This window comes from Myotis yumanensis, unplaced genomic scaffold (genome assembly GCF_028538775.1).
Source record: "Myotis yumanensis isolate MYYU_CA2020_CCGP unplaced genomic scaffold, mMyoYum1.0.hap1 SCAF_3, whole genome shotgun sequence".
Lineage (NCBI taxonomy): Eukaryota > Metazoa > Chordata > Mammalia > Chiroptera > Vespertilionidae > Myotis > Myotis yumanensis.
In genome coordinates this window covers 194,602,288-194,617,360 of record NW_027223754.1, presented here as the reverse complement: position 1 = coordinate 194,617,360, position 15,073 = coordinate 194,602,288, and the positions used below count along the sequence as shown (strand labels likewise).

Sequence of the window (15,073 nt, the reverse complement as noted above, 5' to 3'; positions counted from 1 at the left end):
CGAGCTATTCTCATCTGGTTGCCCTGGGAGTTTCAGCGCTCTAGGTACAACCTGTTCCTCCATCCTCCCCGCTCCCTCCCAACCTCCCTCCCTCGCCCTGCTGCGACCTTCTCAGCCCTCCTCCCTCCCCTGCTTAGGGCCCCCGCTGCGCCCTCCGGAGGGACGCTAGCTCTCTGGGTACCCTGGAGGGGAGGCGGAGGAAGAGGAGGGGAGGGGAAGGGAGGAGGCGGGGAAGCGCGCCAAGGGGAGGCCGGGCGCCGCCGCGCAGCCGGGAGGGGCGGCTGAAGGTTGCATCTGCTGGAAGGAGGTTTTTGGCTGCTTGGTAACGGGCTGCCAGAACCCAGAGAAAGGCAGAGAGCTGGGCAGCGGCTTCTTGACGTCAGGACCTAGCGAGGGGATCGCGCCAGCAACCCCAGCCCGCCTCACTGTGAGCCAGCCGACGGCGGGAGAGGAGCCGGATGCCAGGCTCTCGCGGGGTGTGAGTGGGACACGGGAGCGGATCCAGGGGCTCAGCATGCCCCGGGCCCCAGGGCCATGGAGATCTCCCTGGTGCCCCTGGAGAACGGCGGGGCCATGACCGTCAGAGGAGGAGGTGAGGATCGGGTGGGCTGTGGCCAAGCCACAGCGGGGGAGCTCCAGTGCCCCTCGACGGCTGCGCTCTGCGATGGACCCAAAGGGCCGGCGCCCAGGGGATGCGGCGCGCCCGGGAGCGCGGAGCCGGGAGGGCGGCCTTGGCCACGGTTGCCCCCGGAGCAGCCACAGCCTGGACAGGTTCCGACGGGGGACGAGGAGGGAGAAGGCGACCCCGCCCAGGGCGCGGCGGAGGATCCGGTGCCGAGCGAGGCGGCCCTTCACCACCAGCGCGTCCTCATCAACATCTCGGGGCTGCGCTTCGAGACGCAGCTGGGCACCCTGGCGCAGTTCCCCAACACCCTCCTGGGGGACCCCGCCAGACGCCTGCGCTACTTCGACCCCCTGCGCAACGAATACTTCTTCGACCGCAACCGGCCCAGCTTCGACGGCATCCTTTACTATTACCAGTCGGGGGGCCGGCTGCGCAGGCCGGTCAACGTCTCCTTGGACGTGTTCGCCGACGAAATTCGCTTCTACCAGCTGGGGGACGAGGCCATGGAGCGCTTTCGGGAGGACGAGGGCTTCATTAAAGAAGAGGAGAAACCCCTGCCCCGCAACCAGTTCCAGCGCCAGGTGTGGCTTATCTTTGAATATCCAGAGAGCTCGGGGTCCGCGCGGGCCGTCGCCATCGTCTCGGTCTTGGTCATCCTCATCTCTATCATCACCTTCTGCCTGGAGACCTTGCCCGAGTTCAGGGATGAGCGGGAGCTGCTCCGCCACCCCCCGGCGCCCCACCCGCCTTCGGAGCCGGCGCGGGGGAATGGCAGCGGGGCCGGGGCGCCCCCCTCTGGTCCCACGGTGGCGCCTCTCCTGCCCAGGACCCTGGCCGACCCCTTCTTCATTGTCGAGACCACGTGCGTCATCTGGTTCACCTTCGAGCTGCTGGTGCGCTTCCTGGCCTGCCCCAGCAAGGCCGACTTCTGTCGGAACATCATGAATGTCATCGACGTGGTGGCCATCTTCCCCTACTTCATCACCTTGGGCACCGAGCTGGCGGAGCCACAGCCGGGGGGCGGCCAGAACGGGCAGCAGGCCATGTCCCTGGCCATCCTCAGAGTGATCCGCCTGGTCCGCGTGTTCCGCATCTTCAAGCTCTCCCGCCACTCCAAGGGGCTACAGATCCTGGGCAAGACCCTGCAGGCCTCCATGCGGGAGCTGGGCCTGCTCATCTTCTTCCTCTTCATCGGAGTCATCCTCTTCTCCAGCGCCGTCTACTTCGCAGAGGCGGACAACCAGCACACCCACTTCTCCAGCATCCCCGATGCCTTCTGGTGGGCGGTTGTCACCATGACCACGGTGGGCTACGGGGACATGCGGCCAGTCACCGTGGGGGGCAAGATCGTGGGCTCACTGTGCGCCATCGCCGGGGTCCTCACCATCGCCCTGCCGGTGCCCGTCATTGTCTCCAACTTCAACTACTTCTACCACCGGGAGACGGACCACCGGGAGTCGGACCGCCACGAGGAGCTGGCCGCCCTGAAGGAGGAGCAGGGCAGCCAGAGCCAGGGGACGGGGCTGGACGGCAGAGGCCAGCGGAAGGCCAGCTGGAACAAGGGGTCCTTCTGTAAGGGGTCCCTGGAGAATGCGGAGGGGGCCCGAGGGGGCAGCTGCCCTCTAGAGAAGTGTAACCTCAAGGCCAAGAGCAATGTGGACTTGCGGAGGTCCCTGTATGCCCTCTGCCTGGACACCAGCCGGGAGACAGATTTGTAAGGGGGATCTGGTGGGACGGCTGAAGCCTCCCGAGCCTGGGCATCTACATTATACCACAGAGTATTTCAAACCCACCCCATAACCTAAGTCTGCCCTCTTCCTTTCGCTCCTGCCCTCCCTCCCTCCCTCTTTCCCTGGATCCCCCCACTTTTCCTCTTCTTTCCATGGCACCAAGGGTCGCCTATTTTTAAAAAGTACCACATTCCATGACGCAAGAGCTGTTAAAATGGTGAGCGCCATGAGATGGATGTATTTGTAGCCAGTTTCCTATACCCAGCAGAGGAATAACCCAAACAAAAAGGACTTTAAATAGCCCAGATCCCAAGGGATTTTATAACCTCCCCCTCACCCCCCATCCATGTGTTCCACATTTGCTTTACATATGATTGTATTTGTGTATAGGGGGAAATATTTCTATGGCTGGTGAGTGGATTTTTGTACTGTAGTTCAGATGAAGATATTTTGGATATATATTTCTGGACATATGTTGTCTTTGTGGAAGGGAGAGTTATTGTGATGTTTTTCTGTGAAATGTATAGTCAGAGACCCTGGGTACAGGGTCTGATTCCTGTGTCTGTAAGCCTCTCTCTTTTCTGGGATGTAGTATCGGTGCTGTGCATCTAGGGCAGGGAATGTTCTGGAAGAAAGGCAAGTCTGACTTTTTTTGTGCGCCTTAAACAATTCTTATAACTTTCATCTAAAAGCATGTTAATGATGTTGGAGGAAGACTTCTGACAATTCATTCTCTTTGTTTTTACCCCAGGAAATAAAATGTTACTTGGTTGAGGCAAGTGTTAGTTTTCTACAGCTGATGCTTTTTTTAAAAAAAATAATAATTTTAAAAAGCCTGTCACTTGCTGTTTCTGGTTTTGGAGTCAGAGCAAATGCCACCTTCACTGGGACAGAAAACTGGGAACCCTAATGATTTGATCATTAACATATTTTGGCTGGGTCCCCTCTGTGACTCATAGAGGTGTAAATTCGGTTCGTCTCGGGCCTTTGATGGCAGGGACCCCCTGTAACATGTTGGTATGAGACGTAGCCATCAGCTTGGAGTGGGATGGAGGTAAAGGCAGAGGGTGACCAGGACGCCCCTCCGCACCTCCCCCCACACCTGCTGTGGTCTCCCGCTGCTGGATTCTGAACTCTCCTTTGTCTGCAGGTTTTAAGCCGTCCTTACCATGGCTCTCAGCAGCCCTGGGAAACAGGCCCGATTCTCAGACATGAAGTCCGTTCACAAATGAGGCCCTGGAGTGAAGGTCACAGAGGGAGAGAGGGAGAGAGGGAGAGAGGGAGGGAGGGAGGGAGGGAAGCAGCACCTGCTATACTCTCCCTGCCAACCGTGATGGACAGAGGAGAATGCACTGCCCTTTGGTGGACGGAGACAGCCAGAGGCCAAGTGGGAGGATTTGCTTGTCCTCAGTAAAGGCTGGTTTCTCCCATGTCTGGAGTATTCCCTAAACCCAGAACGAATCTCTTTGTTTCCTTTTCACTGGATGCTTGTGGAAAAACATCACAGCAGGTATAACACTGGCTAAAATTTCTCTCTGGGATTAGCTATTCCCGTGGGGGCTCTGAATTCCTGCTGTTGCTTTTTCTGCTGAGTTATCCAAAGCCTGGTTGTTTCACATGGTCACCAGGGAGGCTGGTGGTCCACAGTCACACCTCCCCGACAACAACAGTGAGCCTATGGCTAGTTGTGAGGGTGCATCCAGGTCTCCGTGGGGCAAGGGAGGATCCGCTAAATTGATGTCTGGGAACTGTGGGTTTAAGTAAGATGCCGACACAATAATAAAGCCAGTGCCTGTGACTGAGCAGCCAATCTGAGGAGGAAACAGGACTGCAGGCAGGGATCTGTTGTTTTTCACCACATGCTGGGGCAAAGGAAGAAAAACAGAGACGCTTTACTTATTTATAATTTACAATCTGCCTAAAAGCAGGGCATCTTGCCAAAGCTCAACTCCACAGTGTCTCACCTCCAAGCCCTCTATGGCTTTAAAGCTAACGTGTGGAGTTTAGCACACACCTCGTGATTGGGACCGGGCCACTGAGTCCCAGGCTCAACCCTCCCTTTGAGGCAACGGAGAAGTTACCACCGTGGATCTGAAGTACAGTTCCTTTAGGCTTAAGCAACAAAGACAGTGGTGCCCAGGACTTAGATGTGTCCAGGCGCCTGACAGTCTGCATCTTTTGGTTTTATTTTGTTAATCCTCACCTGAGGATATTTTTCCATTGATTTTTATTTTTATTATTATTATTTTAAAAATATATTTTATTGATTTTTTACAGAGAGGAAGGGAGAGGGATAGAGAGTTAGAAACATCGATGAGAGAGAAACATTGACCAGCTGCCTCCTGCACACCCCCCACTGGGGATGTGCCTGCAACCAAGTTACATCCCCTTGACTGGAATAGAACCTGGGACCCTTCAGTCCAAAGGCCGATGCTCTATCCACTGAGCCAAACCATTTAGGGCTCCATTGATTTTTAGAGAGAGTGGAAAAGAGAAGGAGAAACAGAGAGATAAATATCAATGTGAGGGAGACACATCAATGGGTTGCCTCCCGCAGCAGCATGACCTGGGCCCGGGATTGAGCCTGCAACTGAAGTCACTGCCCTTGACTGGAATCGAACCTGGGACCCTTCAGTCCGTGGGCCGACGTCCTATTCACTGAGCCAAACCGGCTAGGGCCAGCCTGCATCTTTAAGTGCCCAGTAAGTGGGTGCAAGCTAAAATCCTCAGGGTGCAGTGGAGGAAAGGAGAGAGTGAATTCCTATTTTGTGTGAAAGGAGAGGATACTGCAGAACAGGTTTACCAAGGGAATCATGGGGGTTCCAGGGGGCCTCCCAAAGTAGGGATGATAGGCTGCTGCCTGTCATCTCCATGGCCAGCGGTGTGGAATCTGTCCTGGGGCACTGGGAGGGGCACCCACTGGGCAGTGCAAGCATTTCGGTCTCCCTGTCTTCTCAATGTGCCTGTTGCTATGGTTATGAGAAAGGCTCCACTTAACTCGCATGCTGGTTCACCTGTTCACGTGCTTAGCAGGAAAGGAACCTGAATGTCAAGGCTCTTACTCAGGCTGCCTGAGGTAAGAGGCCCCTCCTGTCCCCTTCCAACCTCCCCTTCTCTGCTGTATTGATTTTCCACCGCCTTTACCTTCCTGAGGAGATTAGATCAAGTGGCCTCAGCCAAGCTTTTTATCCAGATGTTGCTTCTTGGCCCCCACAGCAGGAAACCACCCCATCTCCCAGCTTCGGCAGCCACAGTGAACAGCGTCTCCACTGCATCGGCCCCCCTTCCACTACCTGCTTTTTGCCTCTGTGATCGCTGAACCCTAAGCAATGACAGACTCAGGAAAAAAATTTTTTTTTCACATGCTTTTAATAAAAAAAATTATTATTGATTTCAGAGAAGAAGGGAGAGGGAGAAAGAGATAGAAACATCAATGATGAGAGAGAATCATTGATCGGCTGCCTCCAGCAGGCTCCACACTAGGGATCGAGCTCTCAACCTGGGCATGTGCCCTGACCTGGAATCGAACCGTGACCTCCTGGTTCGTAGGTCAACACTCAACCACAGCCATGTTGGCTGGGCTTTTTCACATGCTTTAAAAGCCACAGCTCCTTGATTCACCCTGCCAGGGACACTCCCCTGGAGGGGAAAATGAAACAGTGCCAGTCCTTGAGGAACCTTTCCGTAGAGTTGGGCTTTGAGTTGTTCTAGTGTTAAAGTCATGAGCACTTCTAGGCTTGGGGTGCATGGAGCGAAGTATTTCTCTTGGTGCAGGGACACCTTGCTCCAGGTCCCCTCCAGAAGTGGCAGACTGTGCACGTGGAGGAGGACCCTGGGTGGTCATCACGTGCTCTGCTCTGATTTGGACCTCAACAGCTCCCATCTGCTCAGCAGCCACCTGGGCCCGGCCCTACTTGGTGTGCTGGGGATACTGGAACAACAGTTAGAATGTGGTTTCTACCTTCATATGCTTCCCAGTCCCAGTGGGGAAGCAATCAGGGCAAAACACAAGCAAATCATGCAAGACAGTGGCATTGAGTGTCTTGCAAGGGGCTCAGAAATGAAGTGTTACAGGTCAGGAATGGGAAGGAGAGGGGGAATGGAATAGGAAAGGGAAGCTTCTAGAGACCTTGAAGGGGGGTTAGGAAGAAGGGGAGCATTTGGGAAGAGGGAAGTGGGAATAGTGGGTAGAGGAGAATGGCTGCCTTGTCCCCATCACTGTCATTCGGCGATGGAGTCCAGAGTTGAGGCTGGTGCCGCTCCTGAGACCACAGTAGGAGTTCCGGTTTTACCAATGGCAGGGGACACAGAACTTGTGTAGGGATGGGGTTGGCAAAACCCAAAAGAGCCAGGTAGTAAATATTACACTTCTCTGCCCCTCTTTGCCTGGCTCTTCTCTGGCTGTAGAGATAGGCCCTGGGCTGGCATGGCTTCTGTGTGTGCATGCTGTGCATATGGTATGCACATGTGTAGGAATGTTCATGATGGAGAAGGTGTGGCCCAGCCTGGAGTGAGTCACCTGCAGACCACAGACCTGCAGACAGAGCAAGATGCTTATTACATTCCCTTAACTGACATTTATTTTCTTTATTTTTTAAAAAAAATTTTTTTTATTGATTTCAGAGAGGAAGGGAGAGGGAGAGGTAGGAACATCAATGATGAGAGAGAATCATTGATCGGCTGCCTCCTGCACGCCCCCTACTGGGGATCAAGCCCACAACCTGGGCATGTGCCTTGATCAGGAATTGAACCGTGACTTCCTAATTCAGTGATGGCGAACCTATGACACGCGTGTCAGAGGTGATACACGAACTTATTTTTTTGGTTGATTTTTCTTTGTTAAATGGCATTTAAATATATAAAATAAATATCAAAAATATAAGTCTTTGTTTTGCTATGGTTACAAATATCAAAAAATTTCTATATGTGACATGGCACCAGAGTTAAGTTAGGGTTTTTCAAAATGCTGACACGCCGAGCTCAAAAGGTTCGCCATCACTGTCCTAGTTCATAGGTCATTTATTTTCAGTGTCAAACTTTGCACAATGCAATATTTCAGCTAGAAGGAACCTTATAAACAATCTGGTCTGTCCCACTTCTTTTACAGAGTAGCAAACGGAGGCCAGGAGAAGAGAGGTGGTATATCCAAGGTCACACCCCCGTCAAAGTAATCCAGGATTGGGTTTGCTTCCCCTGACTCCCAGCCTGGATTTCCTTCTGTGTTGCCTTTTGCTCCTTCTGCATGAAAGTCTCCCAGTTCTCATTAAGCTGCCCTCTACCCCGCCTCTGGAGGCACAACCCTGCCACATCAGTTTATCCGAATCCAGAATCCAGTCTGCCTGGAAAGGCTGCCTCCTGGCTCTCCATTATGCTTACGAAGCCCTGATCTGTCTCCTCCAATTTGATTTTACTCATTTCAACCTGTGTTTATTGCAAATGTGAAGCCTGTGTAGGCAAAGGGGATACAGCACTGTGATGAATAGGTTTTATATACCAGTGGTTCTCAACCTTGGCTGCACATTAGAATCACCTGGGAATCTTTTTAAAATCCTGATTTCTGGGCCTCATCCTCCAGAAATTCTGTTTCTTTGTTATGGGGTGGGGCCACAACATTAGTAACAAAGAAACAGAATTTCCGGAGGATGAGGCCCAGAAATCAGGATTTTAAAAAGATTCCCAGGTGATTCTAATGTGCAGCCAAGGTTGAGAACCACTGCTATATACAAACATCTTACTGTCTAGAGGGGAAACTGAAACACTTATAATCCAGTGTCCTTAGTGCTATCACTCATTCATCATCCATTCACTCATTAATTCATTCCTCCATTCATTTGACAAATATCTGACAGGCAGGCATTGTGCTAAGACACTGGGATCTTTCCCGATTGGTTTTCCAATCCATTGGGGGAGAATCAGTAATCACGAAAGCAAATCATTTTTAAATGGAGGAAGGGCCATGGCGGAAGCGAGCAGCACTGTAATCAGAGGAGAGATGTACAACTTTAGAGAGTCGCCTGGTCGGAGAAGAACGACGTGAGTGAAGCATGAGAAGGCCTGAAATAAGGTGAGGTGTGGGGGACAGGGCTGTGAGGACTGGGGGAACTGGGAGGAGACTATGTTTTCCTGCAGAAGCAGAGGGTTGGAGACTTCAGGCAGGAGTGGGGGTGGAGAAAGGCCAAGGCCTCCTGGAGAGCTCCAGGCAGGATTTTCAATCCCAGCACCACCCAGAAAACATGCAGCAGGACCACCTCACCAAAGGAAACAGCACGGATTTCTGCTGGCTTTTTGTTTTGCTTTTTATTTGTGGGAGCAGGACACAGGTGCCCATGCGTGCTCCTGGCTTTCCTCCCCAGCTGATAAACCTTTCTATGACTGCGATCATTGGCACTTTTTAAATGGATGCCACCTGGGAAATTGGGCAAGTGGTCCCAGTTTTGCTTAAGTGGCCAAGGCATCCAGTTGTAAGGGACTTTTTCTCACAAAATATCCAGTTGAAGGAACAGGTAGTGGTTTGTGCTTCTGTTGTACTCACTCTATGGTGTACATGTTATTATATTACTAGGAGCCCAGTGCATGAATTTGTGCACTTTGAAAGGAACTGTGGGCTGTGAGGCTGTGGTGGGCACAGGGGCGGGTCTTGGCTATCCTCCATGCCCCTGCCTGGCTCCTCCTGCCACGGCCCCTGGTCCCCTGTCTGCCAGCAGCCCCGCTCCCATCGCTGCCGCTCCCATGCACTGACAGCACTGGCCCCGCTTGCACCCGCTGATGGCACAGAGCGGTACCAGCAGTGGGTGTGAGCAACAGCTGCTGCCCCGATTGCCCCTAAGGAGCAGGAGGAGGTGGAGAAGCCCTGAAGGTCAATTGGGGCTGGCAGCTGTCGCTTGTAACTGCTGACGATGCCAAGCGATTGGGGCCGGCACTGGGCACTGACAGCGGGTGTGAGCAGTGGCTCTGGTGTTGGCAGCGGGTGCAAGTGCCAGAGGGACCACAGGTGTGTGGGAACAAAGAATTTTCAGTAACCACCAGAGGCTCACCCCGATGACAGCGACTGGAGCCCCGCCTTGGTCTGGCGCCCTGCTCACCTGCTCCACCATCCTGCCACAGCCAACACCCACCATATTCTGAGCTCTGCTGCCTGCTGCCAACGCCCTCCATGTTCTGTGCGTGCCCCCTGGTGGTCAGCGCATGTCATAGCAACCAGTTGTTAGGCTGTTCCGTTGTTCTGCCGTTTGGTTTATTTGCATATTAGGGTTTTATATATATACTAGAGGCCCGGTGCACAAAAATTTGTGCACTCAGGGGGGAGATGGGATCCCTCAGCCCAGCCTGTGCCCTCTCGCAGTCTGGGACCCCTCAGGAGATAACGACCTGCTGGCTTAGGCCTGCTCCTGGGTGGCAGAGGGCAGGCCCAATCCCTAGGTGCAGCCCCTGGTCGGGCTCAGAGCAGGGCTGATTGGGGAGTTGGGGTGCCGCCCCCTGTCATGCACAGAGCAGGGCGGATCGGGAGGTTGCGATGCCACCCCTAGTCACGCTCAGGGTAGGGCCGATTGGGGGGTTGGGGCACTGCCCCCTGTCACACTCAAGGCAGGGTCGATAGGGAGGTTGCGGCACCACCCCCTGTCAGGCACAGAGCAGGGCCCATCAGGGGGGTTGGGGAGCTCCCCCCTGTCACTCACAGAGCAGGCTGATAGGGGAGTTGGGGCACCGCCCTCTATCACCCACAGAGCAGGGTGGATCAGGGGGTTGGGGCGCCGCCACTGTCACACTCAGGGCAGGGCCGATGGGGGGGGCATTGGGGTGCCGCACCTTGTCACACACAGAGCTGCAGGGCGATCAGGGGGTTGGGGAGCTCCCCCCTGTCACGCACAGAGTAGGGCTGATAGGGGAGTTGGGGCACTGCCCCCTGTCACACACAGAGCAGGGCAGATCAGGGGGTTGGGGCGCCGCCACTGTCACACTCAGGGCAGGGCCGATGGGGAGGTTATGGCTCTACCCTGTCACACACAGAGCAGGGCCCGTGGCGGGGGGGGGGGCGGGGGGGAAGGGTTGGGGCACCGCACCCTGTCACTCACAGAGCAGGGCTGATCAGGGGGTTGGGGCATCGCACCCTGTCACACACAAAGCTGCAGGGTGATCAGTGGGTTGGGGAGCTCCCCCCTATCAGGCACAGAGCAGGGCTGATCAGGGGGTTGGGGCGCCTTCCCCTGTCACGAACAGAGCAGGGCGGATAGGGAGGTTGTGGCCCCGCCCCCTGTCACACACAGAGCCGCAGGGCGATCAGGGGGTTTTGTTGCTGCCCCCTGTCACGCTGATCCCAGTGCAGGAAGGCCTCGCTGTTCCACTGATTCTGGTGCTGCGAGGCATATTACCCTTTTACTATATAGGATAGAGGCTTGGTGCACAGGTGGGGGCTGGATGGTTTGCCCTGAAGGGTGTCCTGGATCAGGGTGGGGGTCCCCACTGGGGTGCCTCGCCAGCCTGGATGAGGGGATGATGGCTGTTTGCATCTGGTCACACCCCCTTCAGGGTGGGGGTCCCCACTGGGGTGCCTGGCCAGTCTGGGTGAGGGGCTGAGGGCCGTTTTCAGGCTGGCGGGTGACTGAAGCTCCCAACTGCTCCTTTTTTTCTTCTTTTTTTTTTTATTCTGGGCCAGCTTTAGCTCTGAGGCTCGGCTCCAGCTCTGAGGCCTCGGCTGCTGAAAGCAGGTTTCTGGCCTTTGTTTACCTTCTGTATTTGAAACAATGTTGTGGTCCTGCTGGCTGAAGCCTGGCTGACTAAAACAGGTTTCTGGGGGTTTGTTTAGCTTCTATATTTGTTACAATGTTTCTTAGAGAGCAGCTGAGAGGCTGGCAAGGCAGGTGGGGAACCTGGCTTCCTCCTTCACTGGAGCAAGCAAGCCTCTCTGTTCGCGTCAGCTGCCTGGCTGCCGGCCGCCATCTTGGCTGGCAGTTAATTTGCATATCTCAGTGATTAGCCAATGGGAAGGGTAGCGGCTGTACGGCTAATTACCATGTTTCTCTTTTATTAGATAGGATAGATTGTTATTTATTGTTCTTTTTTGGTTGTAGTGAAGTTACCTATAAATCCCACGTTATTGTGGCCCCAGGTGTGAAATGGAGCCTGGGATGGGCATAATAACCTTCTCATGGCCTTTCTGCCTTTATTTCCCTGTCTGCCTTCAGTCCATACTACACATGCCTTCTAAATCAATCTCTCCAGAGGACAACCCCTATAATCAGATCTTTCCAGGGCTCCTAAACAGAATAATCCCTGTCCCTTTAGCCTGACTTTTAAAGTCCTCCATAATGTGATACTAAAACTTCCTTTTTAGCCTTTTCTTTCTCTACATTATCTACCCCAAAGACATCTATACTTGCTAGCTACACTGGACAAAATCATGGCCCCTGGTGACACCCATCAGTATGCCTGCCCATCAGTCATCCTCTTGGGTGGACTTTAATCTACTGTGATCCTAGTCATCCTTCAAAACACACATATCTTCTGCTCAAAGGAGCCATCCTCAGTTTCTCCAGTCCAAAGCCATTTCCCTGCCTCAGGGCTCCTATCATAAACGCATTCTGCTTCAGCTGTGGTCAGTTGTTTACCTACCTCTCTCCCACTCAAGCTCAAATGAATCCTTCCTTTAGAGCAGGAATTCTCTCAGATTCCTGTTCATCTCGGTGCCTAGAATTGGGCCTGGAATATAGCAGGTGCTCAATAATAAGGCTTTCTGGATTGAAATGACTTCTCTTATGACTTCTTGCCTATACCTGTACCTTCCAAGGCACTGGACATAGACACTAGCTTCATCACTGTCTTCATATGAGATGTGTTGATGAGGTACCTGCTATGCATGAGGAACTGGATTAAGCCCTTGACAAGCTGTTTTATAATGCAATAAAATACACCACTCTGGGCCTCCCACATTGAATGGTGGGGAACGATCATTGATACAGCCATTCCCTGGCATCTAGGACCCTGTGGAAGAACGGCCTTCGTTTGACAGGTGCCATTGCTCTGCCTTCACTCACCGTGTGTGTAGTCCAGGTGGATGGTGACATTTGATGTGACCTGAGACTCCTAGAAAGACTCACAGGGTGACAATTCAGGGGAGTGTCTCAGGGAAGAGCCATCAGGTGGGGATGAAGGAGGGAAAGAGGTGGGGACTGGAAAAATTGTCACTCTGTGTGAAAAAATATTGGTGAGGGATAGATAGATTGACATACATCAGATCTGCCAAGAACAACCAGGAATACACCTGTTGGTGATTAAGGAATTTTTATGAATTATTTCTAACCCTCCAGTCCCCTCATTCCCAAATGTTTCAGTTTGGAAGATAGAGTGAATGGTCACCCAAACAGTGGTGGGCAGGGGTGGAGGTGGTGATGGTCTCTTCATTCTCTGCTGTCATTTTCAGGGGGATCCCAGGGTGGCCAGGTTGGTTGACTATAACACCAGCAGCAGTGGTGCCTGCAGGGACAAGCATAATCAGATTACCACATATTTTCTGAGTTCCCAAATGCAAGGTACTGTGCTGGATGCTGGGATTTAGGCACACAGAAGACTTGGGGGCCCCTGTGAGGCATTTAGTCCAGATCTTCAACTCCAATCCAATATAATATAGTTCCCAGTCCCTGGACCAGAGATTTAGAAGTCTTAAGCACTGAAAAGAATATGATGCTCCTACAAATATAATTCAAAATAAAAACAATACCTACCAAAACATAAATTTAAGAAAACCCCCAAAAGTTCTAATATTTTCCTTGATGCTTTTACTGACATAGCAAGTGTCAAGTTATTTCAAAAAAATGATCTCACCTCTGTTGAGCTGGTGCCCTCAGCTCAGGTTGTCTCTTCTTATGGGATAATCTGGCTCTGACCCAATCACTCCTAGCTGGCAGGGGTCTCTCCCCATCCTTCCCCAGACCACATCACTGGGCCCCATCCTGGTTACAGGCAGTTCTGTCTGAGTGGCTTTTTGGAATGGGCAAATGGATTCCAGATGTTGACAGCTGGTGGTCACCAGGACAAACCTGAGTCTGAGTGGCATGGAATTTCTTGGAGCCACACAGAGACCATTGTTCTGCATCTTTGAAGGAGCTGTTCTGATGTCGCCTCTACTGAGCCATCGTTTGTTGGGTCTTTTCTGGAAAACGCCTAGAGGGCAAAGCTAAGGAGTAAATCTCTGCTGTAAATTAACGATCACTTCTTTCTGACGCTGGGCCTGGGCCACCCTTGTGCTTGTGGGCAGCCAAGGGGATTTATAGTGTGGACCCCGAATTTCAGAGCTGGAAGGGACTAACCGGAAACAAAGGAACAATGAGAGAATCACAGTGAAGTTTGCTTTAATGAAACATTTCATTAGACTTCTTTTTAAGCAAATATATATGCATAGATCTTCAACCATACAAATAAGTGTTTTAAGGGGTCATCTTGGGGAAGGCCATTCAAGTAACTGGAAAATGTTTTAGGACTTACCTTTGGGAACACATTCAGATTTAGTCCTTGAAGTTAGAAGCTATCCTCTTATCAATTGGCAAATTTGCACCATTAAGGGGCTAGTAGTCACTCACACTTTGGTGTGAACTACTTCAATTAAATTCAATTTAACTATAATCTGACAGTCTATTAAATGGGAGTTTATGCAGAAGGATATATGGAGACAGAGCTTGGCAGTGGAATGGTGAATGGAAAAGTGGGTTAAAGAATTGTGGGAAGTGGAGAACTTAGAGCCTGTGGAGAGCAGCTGGGGAGTGTGCTGTCCCCAGGAGGTCAAACACTGAAGGGCTAGTATATTGGGCCAAGGGTGGGAGAGGCTTGGGAATTCTAAGAGGACCCTTTAGGCCAGTGGTTCTCAACCTTCCTAATGCCGTGACCCTTTAATACAGTTCCTCATGTTGTGGTGACCCCCAACCATAAAATTATTTTTGTTGCTACTTCATAAGTGTAATTTTGCTACTGTTATGAATCATAATGTAAATATCTGATATGCAGGATGTATTTTCATTGTTACAAATTGAACATAATTAAAGCAGAGTGATTAATCACAAAAACAATATGTAATTATATATGTGGTTTCCGATGGTCTTAGATGACCCCTGTGATGGGTTGTTCGACCCCCAAAGGGGTCGTGACCCACAGGTTGGTGACCCACAGGTTGAGAACCACTGCTTTAGGCCAATATATGAGGAGGCATCCAGGCAGTCAAATGTTTTGGTTAAGTGAGTCTTGAAGGCAAGTAGATCTGAGTCTTAATCCTAGTTTTGTCTTTTATTAGTCAGTTGACCAAATACAAACGATAGTTTTCTAAATGATGTTTTATAAAATAGCCTTTCCCCTCCATGTAATAGGAATCAAAAGAAGGCCTTCTTTCAGAGTTGTCATGAGGCAACTCTGAAATAAACTACTTAGATATTTGTTAGGCAGGAAGCCATCAGGGAAGGTCAGTTATGATGTTGGTGATGATGATGATGTAAAGTTCCAGGACAGAGCCTACGATGACAAGCCCTGCCCCTTCAAAGTGGGACTACCATCAAATTTAACTCAACAACAGTTACTGAGCACAGATGTCTCCTGTGCTGTGTGAGAGCTCGGAGATGTAAGCAGATGAAGAGAAGTATGTGCCCACAATCTGACAAGCAGCACAAACTAAGGGCACAGATGACAAAACAGATGTAGGAATCAGGAGTTTGAGATGGCTCTGGAAGGATGGGGGAAA

The 15,073-nt window shown here is 51.9% G+C and overlaps 1 protein-coding gene across 1 annotated transcript; it reads left to right on the top strand.

Moving 5' to 3' along the window:
- The first annotated feature begins 315 nt into the window (after positions 1 to 315).
- On the top strand, positions 316 to 3,196 carry KCNA5 (potassium voltage-gated channel subfamily A member 5). Its single transcript, XM_070407932.1, has one exon. The coding sequence runs from the start codon at positions 535 to 537 to the stop codon at positions 2,341 to 2,343; it is 1,809 nt and encodes a 602-aa protein (XP_070264033.1). The 5' UTR covers positions 316 to 534; the 3' UTR covers positions 2,344 to 3,196.
- Positions 3,197 to 15,073: the final 11,877 nt, after the last annotated feature.